This window comes from Arctopsyche grandis, chromosome 7 (assembly GCF_051622035.1).
Source record: "Arctopsyche grandis isolate Sample6627 chromosome 7, ASM5162203v2, whole genome shotgun sequence".
NCBI classification, from domain to species: Eukaryota; Metazoa; Arthropoda; class Insecta; order Trichoptera; family Hydropsychidae; genus Arctopsyche; species Arctopsyche grandis.
Genome location: NC_135361.1, coordinates 16,260,044 through 16,276,476, shown reverse-complemented (window position 1 = coordinate 16,276,476; position 16,433 = coordinate 16,260,044). Strand labels below are relative to the sequence as shown.

Here is a 16,433-nt window from a genome sequence, read left to right as displayed (position 1 = left end):
TCACAAAAACTTCCAAGCACAACCGATTCGCCTGCAGTTTCGGGAAACACTGACCTTCGAATAGCTCGAAGCTCGATGCTTATAACTAGAGCCCGGAATCTTAAGGGGCTGTTTATTGTTCAAAGATTGTAAATGCATTGTTAAAGGTTTGCCGAACCTTTTTTACAAAGGATTTACAACAATGAAACAATAGGCGGCACGTTTCCGGCCCCTTCAGATTCCGACCTCTTCTTATAACTAAGTGGTAAAAGTAGGAGATGCGATAAAGCGCATATGTCGTAAATTTTACGACAGCGCGCCCGCTGTAAGGTTAAGAGGGCTGGACACCAGCGCCTTGTCCATACAAACGTATTACACTTCTCCCTTCCTCAATTATGGCTCTAGAGAAATTATTTTTTTCAATGCTATGAATATCCACCATTGGGTTGCATCTATCGTTTTATTTTTTTGATGAGCTAGGAGCTGCCAAACATCAATAAAATCGCCTCTTTTTTACACCCACGAAAAGAGTCCAGCGTGCTTATTTAGCGGTCGATTTTAAAAAAAATACGCGCATAGTTGCACAGAAAATATCTTTCTTATACCGATGATGATTTTTTTTTAAAAATTGGTCCAGTTTCGGAGGAGAAAATAGGAGAATACGAAACCTCGATTTTGTCAATTTAAAATACGTTTTATCTGGTCGAAGCGCAACTGTCGCATTCACTCATTATATATATATTGATATATATTGTCACATTCACTCAATATATACATTCACTCAATATATATATCGAAGAAAGGAACGGCAACAAAATTAAGGTTTCGGGTGTATAGCCCTCTTAATGACTGTTTTAATATATTTTATGATCACATTTAATATACATATATATTTTTGAATCTAGAATTAAATCTAAATCTAATCTTAATAATAACAGAAGAAAATTTATATAAAATATGTGGAATACACTGAACGAATGAAGAGGACTTCAGGTATATTTATCGAATATAATATGGTAGTGTTGAGTTTGGCGATCGCAATGAAAAAAAAAAAGTAAAAAATTATACTTCGTGTTTAGAATTCGCTTACTTAAAAAAAACTTTTTTTATCTGCCTACGATTCTAAACTATATTCTAAGCTACTCAACTAAATAATTACATTTTCGGAAATATTTTAGAATCTAGAATTAAATCGAAATGTAATCTTAATAATAACGGTAGAAAATTTATATAAAAGATGTGGAATGCACTGAACGAATTAAGAGGACTTCAGGTATATTTATCGAATAGAATATGGTGGTGCTGAGTTTAGCGATCACAATGAAAAAAAAAAACGTAAAAAATGATACTTCATGTTTAGACTTCGCTTACTGCAGTTTTTTTTATTTGTCTACGATTCTAAACTATATTCTAAGCTTCTAAACTAAATAATTGCATTTTCGGAAATAGTTCCAGTAAATATTTTAGAATCTAGAATTATATTTATTTATTTATTTAAAGTTTGGATCATTGTAGCATTACAGGAATTCCTAATGCGCCACAATGGTCAAAAATATAACAGAAAAGAAACAAAATCATAAATAAAGAAATAAGACTAATCTTAATAATAAGGTAGAAAATTTATATACAATATGTGGAATACACCGAACGAATGAAGAGGACTTCAGGTATAGATATTTATCGAATAGAATATGGAAGTGTTGAGTTTAGCGATCACCAAGAAAAAAAAACGTAAAAAATGATACTTCATAATTATAATTCACTTACTGTAGTTTTTTTTTACCTGTATTCTAAACTTCTAAGCTGAATAATTACATTTTCGGAAATATTTCCGGTATTAATATACAGGAATATTAACAGTTTTACCAAATTATGTTAAGTAAGGAAAGGCGGTCAGAATGCTTTTGTCCATAAAAAAAGGGTTCACTATTGTCAATTTCTATTGTCAACCATTTTTTTCGCTCTCTAGCTTTGTAGGATAATTGTATGTATGTAATTGACAATAGTTAACCGTTTTTCTTGGGAAATGGAAACTCCACCGCCGAAGACTAATGGATAAGCATTAAAATATTCGAATTTCTAGTGTAATTTAATGTGAAAATTAGGTATTCAAAGTAAATTGTAGAGTCAAAATCGGAGTCGTGCAGTCGGAGCATTTCAAGGATAGCCAGAGTCATAAAAAATCAAGTGACTACTTATTACAAGCATGAATTAATTACATTATGAACAAAAACGTTATAAATTGCACGTATTTTGATGTGTTGTGGTCGAAACCAATTGTTTCCGTCTCATGCATTTTTTTTATTAAATTGATTTTTTTGTGTATGAAATTTATACACACATATATATTATGAGTTTTTTTTATAGTATTTACAATCTAAAACATTTCAATACATCCAGTAAATTGATAAATTATGACTTATTTTTATTTATTTATTATTGGACTTATATTATTTATACCCATTTCATTACCAATATTCAATAAATTGGGTTACATGTCAATGTTTCGTGATGTTTTTAGAAGTTTTTTTGTTATTTTGAAAATCACTATATCTTAATTACCAACAATTTTATATGTTGGTAAGAAAAGTGGATCTTACTAAAATCGATTAAGTTGCAGTCGGAGTTTGGAGTCGGAGTCAGAGTTGGTGTCGTAGTCGGGGTCGAATAATAAATAAAGTCTGATTCAGAGTCGGTAAATTTTGAACTGAATCCATCGCTCTGATTGTAATATTACTATGTTTTACTTATGAGCCGTTGTAATTGAAAGTGGCATAAGTTCACTTTGCTTCATTTCGAGAAATATCTCGCAAAACATAATAATGTTTTGCAATAAACAATATTTAAAAATACTGTTGGCCTGTAATACGCTTATTCTGCTTTTTCAAGATTGATAACAGTGATAACAATTTGTGAATTAAGTCAAACTGAAATAGTGTTTTTGGAACTGAAAATTAGAATTCCGCCACTTTCAAATATAGCAGCTCATACATACATATATTGGAAAATTCTTCGTTTGTTTTAAAATGTGAAATACATATGTAACTATGACGGTAGTATTTATACAAATATTTTAGCATAGTTGTATAATAATATCGAAAAACTACTCGAATATAGATGAAGTCGGGTGAATTAGATATATTTTATCAAATTTATGTGTGCCGAATGCTCTCTCGAAAAGAATTAGAACCGGTTCTCCAGATATATTTTTTTAAAGGTACTAGAACAATATAACACAACAACAAAAAAAAGATGAATAGGTCAAATTCTATTCAACGCCTTAAAAATCGCTAATGTAAAATAACAAAGAACTATCAAAAGTGCTTTATGCATTGTTACCATAAAATATTCGAAAGGATTACATAAAAATTGTATTGATATGTAAATATACTGACCGTAAAATTGAGTAATGCTTTCAGGAGATATAGGACTGAAAACAATCGGAACCGTCCTTGGCGGAAGAGGAGGTGCATTGCCGAGAATGGCCAACTGCTCTAATTGACCCATTTTCTGAAACGAAAATATATATGTCAAACTTCAATTTAAAACACTTTTTTAATATATATGTATGTACATACATAAAAAAAACTTATTTACATATATATTTCATTTTCAAAGTAAGTTTTGCGACATCTATGATTCAAATTTTTTATCGAATAAAAATGTTTTACAGTTTAGACAATAGATGTCTATATAAAAAAATAGTATAATTTTAATAATTTTTAGCAATCTAAAAAAAACTAGACAAATGTATTTTATTTAAATTAAAAAAAATAATAAAACACTTATATTCACCAATATATACTCCTCAACGGATGGAAGCTGTTCAACATTGATGTTCTTCGTTTGCATTTTACAACAAGATCATCTAAAACAAAACAATAAATAATAATCAAACTTTAAATGTAAACTATTGAATTTGTAACATCTTTAAACAAGAGCATAAATGGTTTTACATTACGTGTAATCGAACACGCACGACATATTATATCAACACGCACATACAATTTTCTAAAATCCTAACCCTCAGGAGACCTTATTTAGATTCAAGATAAAAACCAAATGCACACCCGCTTAGATAACCAGTTTCCTAATAAATATTCTTATCCAGAGGGTTGAGAAAAACCCCTGAACGCTCGTTCAGCCAAGTTTATGAACGACCCGAAGAAAAACTGCGGAGCGGGATCCTACACACAGGTAGACACATAATACCTATACTATCATTCGACTTCTATCCCCTAATTGAAAAGCTCGATTAGTCCGCAAGAGAACGTAATCTTAGTTTTAAATAATTAAGAGTGGATTAACGACTAAAGCTTTTCGACACGTTCACGTGTTTTTCGTAGTATGCTTCGTCATACTAATCGTGATCGATCACGCGTAAGGGCTGTTGGGCTCGGCCCGTATCAAATGATGAATCGTTCTGGTGGATTCTCGAGGATCTGTCACGCGATTCATATCTTATGTTGGCCAGTCATGTTATTCGATGATCATTTGTTGGTATTTATTACATAAGTATATCTTGTCGCGTGTATTTTTTTTTTTTTTTAAATCGCACTGCACACTTTACTTATTTTGCGAATAGTTATGTATTCAAAAGGCAGCTTCAAATAATTCTATTAATACTAGGTAATAAGGGCAGGGCGAGGGGAGAAAAATTACCATAAAACACCCTCATATTTGTTGATAGTACTAGATAAAAAGGATGTTTATGGCCGTGGGTGTGTAGATAAATTTAATAATATGAATATCGCACGACATGTTATGTGACAAAAATGTAAAGTCATATTAAAATTAGGAAATGAGATAGACTGTCATACATGCTTTGAGAATACATTTTTTTTTAAAACAAACGTATTTTAAACACTTGTCAGCGGGGATGAAGCAGTTAAAAAATATTTGGTAAGACTCAATATGAATCATAATATTTGATATGAAACTAAGAGCACTCGGCATTATTTTGAGATCCTTTCATTCACATCCTCATTCACATCAAGTTTCGCTTATCGATCTTCTACAGTACATATTTGTATTATCATCATCATCATTACATCACCTACAGTCATTCACCATCTAATGCTAAACGAAGGCCTCTCCTCTTCTATTCGTCTCTATTTTGCGCAAATCTCACCTCACACATTTTTCTAATTTCGTCTACACATCTTCCTTGCGGTCTTCCTTTCACCCTTTTACATTATCTTGGATACCATTCGAGCCCTTCTTTCGTCCATTTATTGTCCGTTCTTCCATGTAGCTATGTACCTGACCCGTCGAATGCCATTTCAATTTCTTTACTCTTACCCTTACATCAACCACAATTTTTCATACTTCTAAACCATGTTTATTTTATTTTATTACTATTTATTAATTAATTCTATCAATTATGCACACTTGTCTAACAGATTGCTCCAACGCTAAGAGTGTGTTTTACTTGAGATGCTGAATAGCCCGAAATTTTGCGAAAGGGTTGGGACGGAGTTGCCAATTTCTTGGAACCGTTCAAATGAAATCAGATAAATTGGCATGCTCTGATAGGAAAAGTATACCTTGGCGTCACATATGCATGATCTGGCCAGCAGCATACGGGATAGAACCCATCACCACACAATTCAAAGCATTACAGTCCCACTGGTTGCTGCTGGCCAGACCTTGGTTTCTGATTCCGGATAGATCGTTTCTTATCAGAGTTTGCCAATTTATCCGATTTTCATTGAAACGGTTCCAATAAATTGGCAACCTTTACCCATTTCTCACAATTTTAAAGTTTTCAGCATGTCGAAATTTGACGATTTATATTAAAAATGCTCCAAAAATGTAAGTTTATCAAAAATGTATCCATAAATGTCATTATGTTGCTGTGTTAAAACTATTCTTAAAATTGTATATCGATGTTTGTAATTGGCCAGGAAGGTGCATTGGGGTTACCTGTTAGACCTTCCTGGTATATGTATGTGTATGTAAAAATAAAAAATAAAAAATAAAAAAAACTAACTGTTTGACTAGCAGGATTAACGGTTTAATACTGAAGAATTTTTGCATCTTTGACAAATCGAATACTCCCCAAAAGAGGTCACGAGTACAAGCAGCAGATGTAAAAGGTTCTCAAGGAAGTGATTTTAAGAAACAACCTGCACTATCGGTACCAAAATGGATAAACGCAAGTAAAAACGCTAGTGGGACAGCCCAAATATATAGATTTGAAAATTTAGTGAGGAGATGCTGAAGATCCCACCTGCCAATATTTCACGGAAGAAGAATGAAATCGTTTGGATTTGGGACCCTGATCCGAGTATGATAACGGGATAAAAATGGTGAATAAAAAATAAATAAATTTACCGACCACACTAATAAATTCCCATCTTAAAAAATATTCTGGAATTGAATAATGGCATTGAAATAGTAAATATATATTTAGATAGCAAAAATATATATACATACACAGTACGTAAATATAATATATCGAAATTTAAGTCGATGATAATGAAGACTCGTATAAAACACACACATCGATATGCCATATGAAATAACATCACATTCGAAATTGGTCGAATCAAAGCCTAAAGTCATCAACGCAGAATTAAAACCACACACATCCTACATACATATTTACTTTCGTACGAAGCGGTTCAAATAATACATATGTAAAACTTAAGGATGATGATATACACATACATATATGTATACATAGATATTTTGCCGCACATTTGATAGATCCATTGCAATTCGAAAGTGCTCGAGGCGACCCAGAATTCGGGATCAAAAAGAGACGTACGAATATTGAATTTTTTCCTCTTACGTTACGTTACGCGTCCGTATAAATTTTGCACGTCTCATATATCTCACGCTTTCGGCGTTATTTCCTTATCCACACATCCATTTCTGCGTAATAAGCGCAAGTTCATATACACACCTACGTAATATACACACCTACGTACTTAACCTATTCTACATCGTATCACACCCCTATCAGTACTCGGAAATTTTGTATAAATACATTTATGAAAAATCTCAAGGCTAACATATCATATATGTACATACGCGTACATAAAGCGTGACGTTTCGGATTAGTTCGGGTAACTACGGGCTATTTAATTAACAAAGTTAGCCGGGTATGAGGTGAGAATTAATCCGTAGACCCTCCTCTAGAGTGTGTGTGTGTGTTCTTGCAATAAAACTTCATATCAAAATGGTCGGACTGAAGTTTCGGTGTCCCGTGGGCCGGTTAAATTATATCGTAGGGACGGCAGAAGGCAACGAAAACTTGCTCGTAAAACAATAAGGAATTCTTCTCGAGGGTGAACTTTTCGGCGATTGCGGCCACAAGAAAGAAAATCACCCCCAGGGTGGCATTAATTGACATCATGATATAATATTCAGCTTACGTACAAAATAAATTTCTAAAAAAAATCACTTAAAGTGAGGGTTGAACGACGAATCGTAATTAATTTAATCCAAATTTCAATAGCACATATGTACATATAAAATATACGGGTTTACCTCACGGGCCCGAATGTGAAACGCAAATATCGGAAGGCAAAGATCGAAAATCGAAAGATCTTAAGTCGAAAGATCAAACAAAAAGGGTGCATGGTAAACGGTACATACTCACTTAATTTGCGCGAGCAGGATACAACAGGACCTAGAGGAACAGGCTTTTCCTCCCGTATTCATGTGCGCGCGCAGAATACGTTTTCGGGCGTTTCACATTCGGGCTCGTGACGGAGACCGAAAATATACATACATACATATATAAAATGTCTATACCCTTCAGGTATAAAAAATGTGCAATGTTATAACTTTCACTAGAAGACATAATCCAATCATTTATAATTACAATATTTCCGGTAAAAATTTGACTCGAGTGACCAATATTCGTGATCTGGGCATTACTTTAGATTCCAAGCTGCACTTTAACTTTCATATTGATGAGATCGTAGCTAAGGCTTTTAAACAACTTGGATTGATTCTGCGCATGAGTAAGCCTTTTACTAGAGGCAAAACCTTTAAAGTTCTCTACAGTGCATACGTTCGTAGCGTTCTAGAATTCGGAAGTGTAGTTTGGAGTCTCCAGTATGCAGTTCATATAAATAGGTTTGAGAGGGTGCAACAACCATTTCTTAATTCATTGGACTATCGTACAGGTTACCTGTGCAAAGATTCTGAAGAGAGAACGACAAGACATAAACGATATATGTACATTTTTTGCATGCAAGACGTAAATTCTTAGATAGCATCTTCCTTTACAAAATTCTAAATAATCATATCAACTGTGCACCCCTTTTGGGCAAAACTCCTCGGTCTTCCTTCTCACGTTCAAAAGATACATTCTATATCCGCTCTTTTCTGAAAAATACCTTTTTCAGACGGTCTTGTTTACGTTTTAATAAAGTTTTGAATGACCTTGATATATTTTCCGATACATTTGTTTTTAGGAAAATATTAGGTGATTTGTTGTTGCATTAGTTTCATAGTTTCAAATATATTGTTAATATTTCATAGTTATTGAGTACATATATTGTTAATATGTCATAGTTATTAAGTATTTTTTTTAATTTTGACTGCCATTTATTCATAAGATTGTTAAAATTTATGGTAATTTAGGTCTGTTTGTTTATATGTGTTTTATTAAATAATTGTATATGACTTTGTTTACCTTAATAGATAAATAAAATAATAATAATAAACACAAATTAGCTACACACAATCTGCTTTAGATCGTCGACTTTAGAGTCGACGTCGAGTCTTTAGTTAATATTGTGTTCGATGTATTATGAGCATTTATAAGAATTGTAAATAGGTTTTTGAGCTCTTTTCCTAATATTAATAACATTAACATTAGAATAATATAATACATACTATGATTACTAACAAAATTAAATTAAAATTGTAAAATAGAAAATGATCAGTAAAATTGTGAAAAACTTTCCAACAGTTTTCCAGACTTCATTTTTTAAAATCTGAATTTTCAATATACGTAAAGCTTTATATGAACCAAATAAATAAAATATTTACTAGAATCATATTCATTATTCACAATATATGTATATTATGACACATCCCATAAAAAATATGAAAAAAAGTTATCGTCGAAAGAAAATTTGTATGTCTGTCGGTGACGGCGCCCGTTGGCTGCCATTTATTTTTTGACGAAAATATTGAATTGCGCAAGTCACCCAAACATTAACGAATTACTCAATAGATTTTTTGCTAGAAAATGAGGGGAAAAAAGTGGTGCAATATAAAGTGCATACATTTTTAGTGACGCGATTGCGTGCGACGTGCTCTGAACACTTTCATAAACAACTACTATACCTACTTTGTATATATACTTATGTACATAATGCAGGAAAAGCGAAAAACGGTAGACGGCTGTAAAGCTCATTTTTACGGCTGATTTTATTGTTTTATGAGAGTGGATGCGAACTTTATTTTAAATGGCATTGTAAAATAGGAATTTCACTTAAAAAACATAAAAGAAAAATACGTAGTTTTATATAAACCTACTGTACAATTTGGCAGAAAAATTTCTTCCTCATTGCCATGATAATAAATCGCCTCAGGTAGGTTTAAATTTCAAACGAGACGGTCAGACTTATCATTCTCATCCTCATTCAGCCTCTATAGTTGACGTCCGCTATATTCTCGTCATGTGGAAAGTCTGACGCTTATTTTTCCACCGAGGAGTAATAATAAATCGGGTCTTGTTAAATTAAATCGACGCTTCCTCTCCGAGGGCAAAAAATGGGGACGAGGCTTAAAACATACGAAATAAATAAGCCTCGGCGTGAATTTGACAGATTCTCAGAAATTCGAGGTCCACGACTAGATTAGGGTCGTTCTTCTAATTTTCGCACGCGGCGGTCGTTTTGCACCCCATGAATAATGTATACGTTTGTGACGCGCGCTTGTTTTGAATATGTTTTCTTTGGCGAAAAGTCAAAAACCATCCATCAGCGGATGCTTCATTCCGTATTCATTCGATGAGAATACAAAGAAGAGAGGAAAAAAGTCATCAGATGCGACCAATCTTATTTTTTCGTAGGTATAAAAATATGGAGCTTACGGAAGTATCTATCGGAAGCACGCATTATGTACGAATTTATTTAAGTCGATTAAAATTCCGGGAATCGAAAGGTCTTTCTTTTTGTTATCAGTGTGTGCGAGAAAATTATCCATTTCGTTTGAGTTAACGTTCGAGATTTTCTTCTGTATTTTTTGATCCCTTTCACATCGGAAGCAAATAAATTGGAGTGCTCCGCCAGGCATGCTTTGAACATAGTAATGATAATTTCCGGGATGTTGAACATGTTATATGTATATATAGTATGTGCTTTGCAAAAATATTCGGTGTATAGAATTTCACCTCTTTTAATTATAAGCCAAAAAGGAAAACGAACGTAATAAAATATATTAAGGGATATCGTTTACGGAAGCACAATTTAGGATAATTAAACGGAACTGTTATATAATACTTTCTCCTTGTGTATTATAATGGCACGTGTATTTTGATCGTGTTTACATTTCTATATAAGGGCCACTTCAGACAGTCAACAGAACGTAACGATTTAATCCATACATACATACAAATATAACATACATATAACATATAAAGTGATTGAAGTTTATTGTGAATTAAGTATATTACCTTTTGGTGATAAACCAATATAAAATACAATAATAAATCACCTGATTTTATGCTTTCACTTTTTATGCCCCTCGCATTCCGTATTGACCTTATACATAACTCACCGACGTGAATTGCTTTGAGACTGTTCAATTAGTAAGTGAATCATTCCGGAATTGACATCTTTAGCATTTCTTTTCGTGTTTTTCATTTAAATTAGATACATAAATTCAGATGTCGAAAGGACTCTTTAGTGAACTGATATTCAAATTATTTATTTGAAAATACTTAGGACAAGTCGCATAGCATTGTTTTTAAATAAATAAAATATATAAAAACAAAAATAAAAATAAATAAAAACTATAGGAAATAAAAAATACACCAATACAAAATACAGCTACAAAAAAACCACTAATTTACATATGTATATGAAATCATCAAGTTTATTTTACTAATTCATTTAGCAGACTATTCCAAATTTTAACCACGCTATTTGAAAATAAAGAATATCTTTTTGGTGTCTGAGAGTATGAAAAACCTCTCTGATGAATGTTTTTGAAAAACGTTATGAGGTTAATCATAGGATCTCAGTGGTTGTTTATAATTTAATTGAAGTTACTAAATCGCTTGTAGACTATTCCAAATTGTAGCCACTCTATTTGAAAAAAGGCTTCTGTAATATTTTTGTAAGAAATATCTTTTTGGTCTCTAAAAGTATGATCTCTCAGATAAGTGTTTTTATAAAACGTTAGGATATTAATCATAGGATAATTGCAGTGGTTATGATTGCCTCCAATGGAGAGGGAGTTATTTAATCTGAAATCGTATAAAAGTTCGGAATATAATATCCTTTTTAAAATGAGGCTTCCAAATAGTATGTACATATACGTAAACTCCAATTTAGGTCTAATATAAATTTTATATACATTTTTTCGAGAGCTTAGCATTGAGGCAATTAAAAACCCAACCAAGAACATTAAATATAAGACTATACGTATTGTTAAAATATACAATTTTGACATCAATCCCAACTTATGATATAACTCCCCCTCCCATCAAAGATTCTTTGCCATAATTAAAGCCTTTAGCGAGAGTTGAAAAACGTTGTATTGGATAAATGGCATCTATTTACTTGATTGCCATATTAATAAATCGACATCATGTCCTTGCACTCAGACTCAGATTCCGATAAAACTGTCTAAATTCATAATTCCGCAACAAATAAGTAATAAGTAACAAACGAGAAATTCTACATATGTTAGTAAGTCGCTGTTATTGTACTTTTGAATTATACAATTCACTACCGGGTGTATTTAAGTGTAGGTTAGATATACCTATGCTTAGGTATCTGTGTTTATAAAAAAATCAAGAAGAAGATAAGGTTTTCAAATATTCCAGACACGTGCGAGCGACATTTAAATGAAACATCAGAGTAGAATTCAGTTCCTTTTCAGATGCAGTTACAACACAATTTGTAAACAATATTTCTGTGACCGGATTTCATACGTACGAGTAAAAGATACGTCACATAATAACCAAGTATTTACATATATGTATGTACATATGTATATAGGTAATACATATATGTGTTTTAGATTCGTGGTTTATTTAATATTGAATAAAATTGAATAAAAGCCAGTAAGATGTGTTTGTGTGTCGAGTGCAGACGTGGCTTAGTATTATTTTTCTTTATTGTTGTCGGATTATCCACAGGGTGTGGATATATTACAGTGGCGTGTCGTGTCTGATACACATTTTATTGCGGGCTGTACGGGCAAGGCTTCTCGCTTTGAGAGACACTTGACAAGGGACGGGAAACTTCGTTAGTATTTTCCTTAGCGCTGAGGCCGTGTTTTCCCTTTAGCCGGTGTCGCCGAGGCCCCGGGAAAACCTTTCCGACGTCGACGTGCGCTGAAAAAGTAATCGGAAAACTCGTCGACAAGTCGGGCTTTTACGATTATGCGCGCGTACCTAATCGGAAATGTGACTTGTTAATATTGAATAGGAAAATACACATACAAATATATGTAGATGTAAGTACATATACAAAAATATATAATTTTATGAAAGGTTTTCACCATAAGTAATTAGCGAGATTGATTTTTCTATAATATGAGTTGGGCAATATTGAAATTTATATAATGTTATTGGCATGGCCGTAAAAGATGTGGCTGAGAAATACATATGTATAAAAGTCATACAGTTAATATTCTTGCATTATATGTATGTGCGTATTATCATACAAGTTTGAACATTAAATATTATGTATTAGATGTTTTATGAGCATTTATAAGAATTGTAAATAGGTTTTTGAGCTCTTTTTCCTATTACGCTGTACATATTAACATTATAATAAAATAATACTATGATTACTAACAAAATTAATTTAAAATTGTAAAATAGAAAATGATCAGTAGATCAGTAGCTATTAAAATAGATATAAGATGTATTGTGAACATAACTTAGTAATAATAAAAAGCATTTAAAAATCAAAATCAAAAGTTTGAACATTAGATAATGCTTGCGTAATTGAAATCATCCTTTCAGATAATTGACTTATGAAAGAGCTCTCCCTAATTTGCTTCCCAAACTTAAAATAATACTGAATAAATAAACAACTCGATCATTAACTATTTCATATGTAAAATGTACAATGTACCTATCAAAAAAAGATTTAGCAATCCTTCCGAAATATGTTTAACAACGTAGTGGCTTTACAAGTAGTGGTTGAAATAAGTCAATTACAAAAAAGTCACGAAATATAATGCACATATGTAATATATGTATATAATTTGCTACACAATTGTACATCTAAGATTAATAAAAGCAAGCTTCTTTGATGATATTCTAAAATTTTAATCGATCTATGAATGCTGATGAAAATGCTGATGAGAATTCCCTCCATATATTATTTGAAATATGATTAAAATATTAGGGAAATTCATTTGAAGTAAGTAGGCGCGTAAAAGTTATATGTTTTTGATGAAAACTTTCTCGCTGAAAATTATTTATACGAACGGACAAACGCCTCAGAGTTTTGATGCAAATTTAATAAGCTGAAAACAGTTTTCAGACGAGTCGAAGTGAAAATGACCAGCGTAAATATTTTCAGGGGTTTTCATTAGAATGTTTGCGAATACATCGAATACGTAATGGGAATGTGTGTATGTAATGTCGAGTTCAAAGTTTCACTTTAATTTCGTAATTCAAAGTATACGTAGATAAATCTAGTTAGTTTTAGTTTTATTTATTTTATACTATCTTGGTTGAAATTGAATTAAATGCGAGTGGAAGATTTCAGAATTACATTTATTCTGTATAACAGCCGTTGTAATTTCGATGCGGATTGTTAGCATTTGAGTGCCGACAAATTGCATTGTTTTAAATTACTCTCGCCGAGCACATTCGTCGCATTTGGAGTGCAATTAAAAGCGAAATATTTTCGTTAAAATATTTAACTGAAGGATTTTGTTTTGTGTTATTTTAACGCGAGTAAAGCGTTCAAAATATACGTATGAAATGTTTTTATTAAACATTTTCTCCAGTAATAATTCTCGGTTTGAGCCAAATTAAAAATAATTGGAGACTGTAAAATTAGTTTTATTTTGAGTTGAACTAACCCACTAGAAAAGGGAAATCCACAATGTTCGTTCTGGGAGATTTTAAACAGAAGTAGTTGCATGAGCATTATATTATATTTCTAACAACGAAAACACAACGGATAATTATTATTATGCATAAAAATATCATTCACCATAAACTGCTGGATGAAAGCCTCTCCAACTCGCTTCCATCTCACCCCATACATTTTTCTAATTTCGTCTATCTATCTTCCTTGTGGTCATCCTTCACCCTTTAAAATTCTCTCGGATACAATTTCAGCACTTCTTTTGTCTACCTTTCATCCATTCTTCTATCTAGGTAACCCACCCATTGTCATTTCTATCTCTTCCCTCCCTCCACTTTATCAACTACCCTTGTCGTACTTCTCACCCACGTATTCCGTTTCCTATCTCTCCTCGTTATGCCCAGAATATTGTGTTCAGTATGTATGTACTTCTTTGAGTGTATTGAACTTTGTGTACCACTTTGGCGTCCAATTTCAAAGTTTCACATATTTATTTATTTATTTATGTATGTATAATACATACATCCCTGAAAAACACATTGATCGAAGATCTTTTTCTTCAAAGTGGCATTTTTTTATTTAAAAAAGGGCCCTCATTCACCCAAATGCACTCCATCTCAATTTCAAACGTCTCTTTATTATAAGTCAATATATTGTAATAATATATACGATATACTTGGAATCATCAACAAAACACTAACTTTGTTTTAAACTAGGGATCTTCAACTTTCTGCGACATTTAGGGCGAATCACACAGCGCGGGATGTGGTATGTGGAACGTCGACAAGTTCTCCTACATTTCTTAAAACCGTTATCGATCACTGTCAAGCAAGGATAAATACAAGGATACAATTTTACCGAACACACCCGGGGGGCCTTTTTTTAATGTTTTGAAAGGACTATGCATTGTACGCATCCCATGAACACGACATTTTTTCTATATGTTAAACTATCTAAAAAAAACCCACGTCCCACATTCACCGCTGTGTGATTTCGCCCTTAGAGTCATTCTGGTCGATGATTGACACTTTTTTTTTCTCCTTTTTTTTATTTGGAACGAAATTTTATAATTTGTCCTCCGACAAATTATTATATAAGAGATCCGACCTCTTTTATAGATAAATTTCGAAAAAAACATCTTCAACTACTTGTTTGGTGAAAAACATTCCTATTTTATACCTATATTACAATTCATAAAATCTTGTCAATTGGACACAAGTTTGAATATACATATGTAAGTATTGTATGTACTTAAAAATAATTCACCGAACTATTCAAAGCTACTACAAAACCTAAGAATTTTGCAAAACGCATATTGAAGAATGTTTTTTTTAAGGCTTATCACACTATTGACCATTTTGAAATGTATCAAAAATTGCAAATATTTTTTTGTATGACTCACGTTAGATTTGAGACAAGGTAAATTTATGTACCTCGGACGCATCTGAGAATCGAGTGCATGTGTGTGTAGCCACATGTACATATGCTTCTGGTGTGCGATGCAGCTGCCTGCAACCTCTCAACCTACAAAAAATGGTCCAAAGATACACTAACACACACGACTTCTCGTGCACAGGAGGATCTGGAGTGTGGGAACTGGCCAAACACCAGACGCTTCCGCCAGATGCTTTTAGCCCTTCTCCGAGGACCGCAATCAAATCCTGACGCTGTCTACATACATACACATATGCATAGATACACGTTAATCCTTTCACCAACGTGCATATATTGATATCCACCTCTAAACGGATGCTCATCAGTTATTCATAAGTTCGGAATTAACCACCGAACAAGCCCCATTACGAAAGCAAAAGGATTTAGAGGGGTCAAATTTTAATTAGTAACACAACGATCGTCTGAACCAAACCTTGCTCACGGTCCAGAATAAATATTTTCGGGATGAAATAATGTGTGCGGCAGGAATTATTGTGCTAACGTAAATTGCGCCATACGCATAAAGTGTTTGCGCGTAACGAACGTGAAGTGCTTTTTATTTCAGTTATTAAATGAAGATCGCTCGTCGTTGGTGAAGTGTTTTTTTTTTTTATTTGAGTACCGCGGTACATATTCATTTTAACAACCGAGCACTTCCAAGCCGACGCGCAGGTGTAGAAGAGGAGAGCTTTAAAAGCTCGCAAAAAAGCTACAATAATCGTATTTCATACGGAGCGTCAAGTTTGCACGTACGAAAACTTCGATAAA

The 16,433-nt window shown here is 32.8% G+C and overlaps 1 protein-coding gene across 1 annotated transcript in view; it reads right to left on the bottom strand.

Annotated features, from left to right (window-relative positions):
- The window catches only part of LOC143914071 (uncharacterized), an 83,338-nt gene that overhangs the window by 49,048 nt on the left and 17,857 nt on the right, over window positions 1-16,433 (bottom strand). The window contains exons 2-3 of the mRNA XM_077434161.1: window positions 3,775-3,847; window positions 3,375-3,489 (exon numbers count right to left, since the gene is read on the bottom strand). Of these exons, the coding sequence (XP_077290287.1) occupies window positions 3,375-3,489; window positions 3,775-3,831 (172 nt within the window). The 5' untranslated portion in view covers window positions 3,832-3,847. The remainder of the gene's footprint in view (window positions 1-3,374; window positions 3,490-3,774; window positions 3,848-16,433) is intronic.